This window comes from Patiria miniata, unplaced genomic scaffold (assembly GCF_015706575.1).
Source record: "Patiria miniata isolate m_02_andy unplaced genomic scaffold, ASM1570657v1 HiC_scaffold_25, whole genome shotgun sequence".
Taxonomy (NCBI): Eukaryota; Metazoa; Echinodermata; class Asteroidea; order Valvatida; family Asterinidae; genus Patiria; species Patiria miniata.
Genome location: NW_024037064.1, coordinates 12,624,985 through 12,627,387, shown reverse-complemented (window position 1 = coordinate 12,627,387; position 2,403 = coordinate 12,624,985). Strand labels below are relative to the sequence as shown.

The window sequence follows — 2,403 nt, the reverse complement described above, 5'->3', positions numbered from 1 at the left end:
TTCTCAAAATTGTTTTTTCACGAGCAGTTGAACACTAATATCATCTAAGTATATTCCGAATTTCAGCTTAATATGTTGTTGCAAACGCTAGTGCTACAATTTGAACGATCTCCATGGAAAATGTCGACAATGAATTCTGCCGACCCCAAGTCACATGCATTCTTCAGCAAAGGCGCTTCGGTTGACCGATTTCGGCCAAGCCATATATCGTATTGTAGATAAGCATATTCATTAGCGTCACTCGGCGTGTTTTGGCGTGGGTCTCGGTATCGACCAATGAAAGTCGGCAAAAAGGTTGATATTTATCAATTAATAACTCGTGCAGGAGGCTTTTCTCAAAGGTTTTACTGCACACCATAATGAATAAGAATCTTATTAATATTCGAGAGGCTTGAAAAGATTGACAGCTATTGCATACGTCAGTGTTACAATTTTCAATGATTCACGTAGCCAGGCCTATTTTTCCAATTTCAACGAAAGTGATGATCTCATCACAACGATTTTTAGCACGTACTTGGATCATTATGAGGAAAGTAAACCCTGAAAGTTGCACGAAGATACGGTCTTCCAAACAGGAGAAATTCTTTTTTAAAGATTTCGCCCGCCACCGTGAACATGTGTGTGCACATGTAGTTTCGTTCAAAAGGAAGTGTTACGTAGCCTTTAGAAATCGCCCTTCGCAACGGTATGACCGTTTGGGTCACTCACAGTTTAAAGTAAATTTACGTGACTCCTCTTTTTGCTCACTGACTAACTGACTGACTCAGTAAATATTGACTAACTTAAATATCACTTTTGACATGGCCCGATTGTTGGCTGGTGAAGAGATCCGTGCCAGGCTGTTGTATTGGAGTATACCATTCGTAATGAGCTTAAAGCTGCTCTATGGTGTACACCAGAGTCATGTACAAAGACATATGGAATAGCTGTTATGAATCGATTCAATAGACTATAGTATTAAGCTGTGGGATTAGCTAACAAGGCTTGTCTTGTCTTCTTTCAGGTGAATGAGTCCAGCGAAAAATGGGTACCGGTAGTTCTCGGAGCCGAGAAACTTTAATTGAAAGCAACATATCTAAATCCCACATATCTGAATCCTTTACATGGGATGGTAAAGAAGTGTGTGCGGATTTTGAGGACAACTGGTTTGCCAATGGAACGTTTAAATACGCCTTCCGAGGCAGAATAATGCCCGTCGACCAAGAGAGAATGCGTGAGAAGTGTGTTGTGAAACACTTTAAAGAGGATTACTGTGCCAGATTGCAAGAAGACACTTGGTATGCGCACAAACGCACCTCCATGAAAGCCCATGAAATGGCTGAGAGGTTCAACGTCAAACACAGCGATAAAGGCATTCCAACGATTGAGGTTCTCATTCCCATCATTTCCAAAGTCAAAAGAATTGCTACCCACAGCACCCTAAGAAAGAAAATGAGCGACCGTTTGTCTGAAACGGGTTTTGGGGCCAAAGGTGAAGATGCACAGACAGCCGATGCGATGGTACCAGAGGGTACATCGGTAGCGATTGAGCATTTCATTCGGGGACGGTTCGTCCAATTCTCAAACAACTTCGGTAACGTGAACCCCAATGAAAATACCCTTGTTCCAGTAGCCTTCTCCCACTTCACGTACCATGAATCAAACGGCCAAATCCTCGTGACAGACTTACAAGGAGTTTACAACCAGATTAACAACCAGAACAGCTACATCTTCACCGATCCAGCAATTCATAGCATTGATAATTTTAGGTACTTGCTCGACTACTACGGTTCAACCGATCTGGGGGCGAATGGCGTGTTAAAGTTCTTCCAAAATCACAAATGCAATCACTTGTGTGATGGGTTAATAAAACCTGTCTTGGTAAAACGATCAGGTTATAGGCAGAAGGATCAGGTCAATGATACTGTCAAATTAAGAGGTTATTCAACTAACACATGCGAGTTGCCCAATGTCGGGTTACAGGCCCAACCCATACAAGAGCTGCACAACAACGTTGCCAAAACGCTTGCGTTGAGTGGACGTCATGGTGAGCTGTTGCATCGCAGCCGGTAAGACAGTTTGTCAGGAATGTGAGATGTGTGCAGTTGCATGGGCAGAAAATTGTTAAAAGATTAAACATGCTCTGCCGACGTCGCCTCATTATAAGGCGACGTCGGCAGAGCGTATTACGCTCACGCAAAGACGTTACCGGTTGATGCACATTTGGAATAAAATAATACTTGCATACCGGTGTCATATGAGAATCGGACCCGAATGAAAATCGGACTCTTTTCCCCTTTTATTGGTAAAACTCTCTCACGTGACCGATCCCTCTCCTAGTTATCTATGCATGAGCATGCGCAATACAACCAATGGATCAGTATTTCATAAAACCTAAATTCGTGCTACACCGGTACCTAACGG

General features: G+C 42.8%; 1 protein-coding gene across 1 annotated transcript; it reads left to right on the top strand.

The window, feature by feature from the left end:
- The first annotated feature begins 1,188 nt into the window (after positions 1 to 1,188).
- Positions 1,189 to 2,052, top strand: LOC119733064 (myosin heavy chain kinase D-like). The gene has a single exon (XM_038206645.1). It carries the CDS (start codon positions 1,189 to 1,191, stop codon positions 2,050 to 2,052), a length of 864 nt encoding a protein of 287 aa, XP_038062573.1.
- Positions 2,053 to 2,403: the final 351 nt, after the last annotated feature.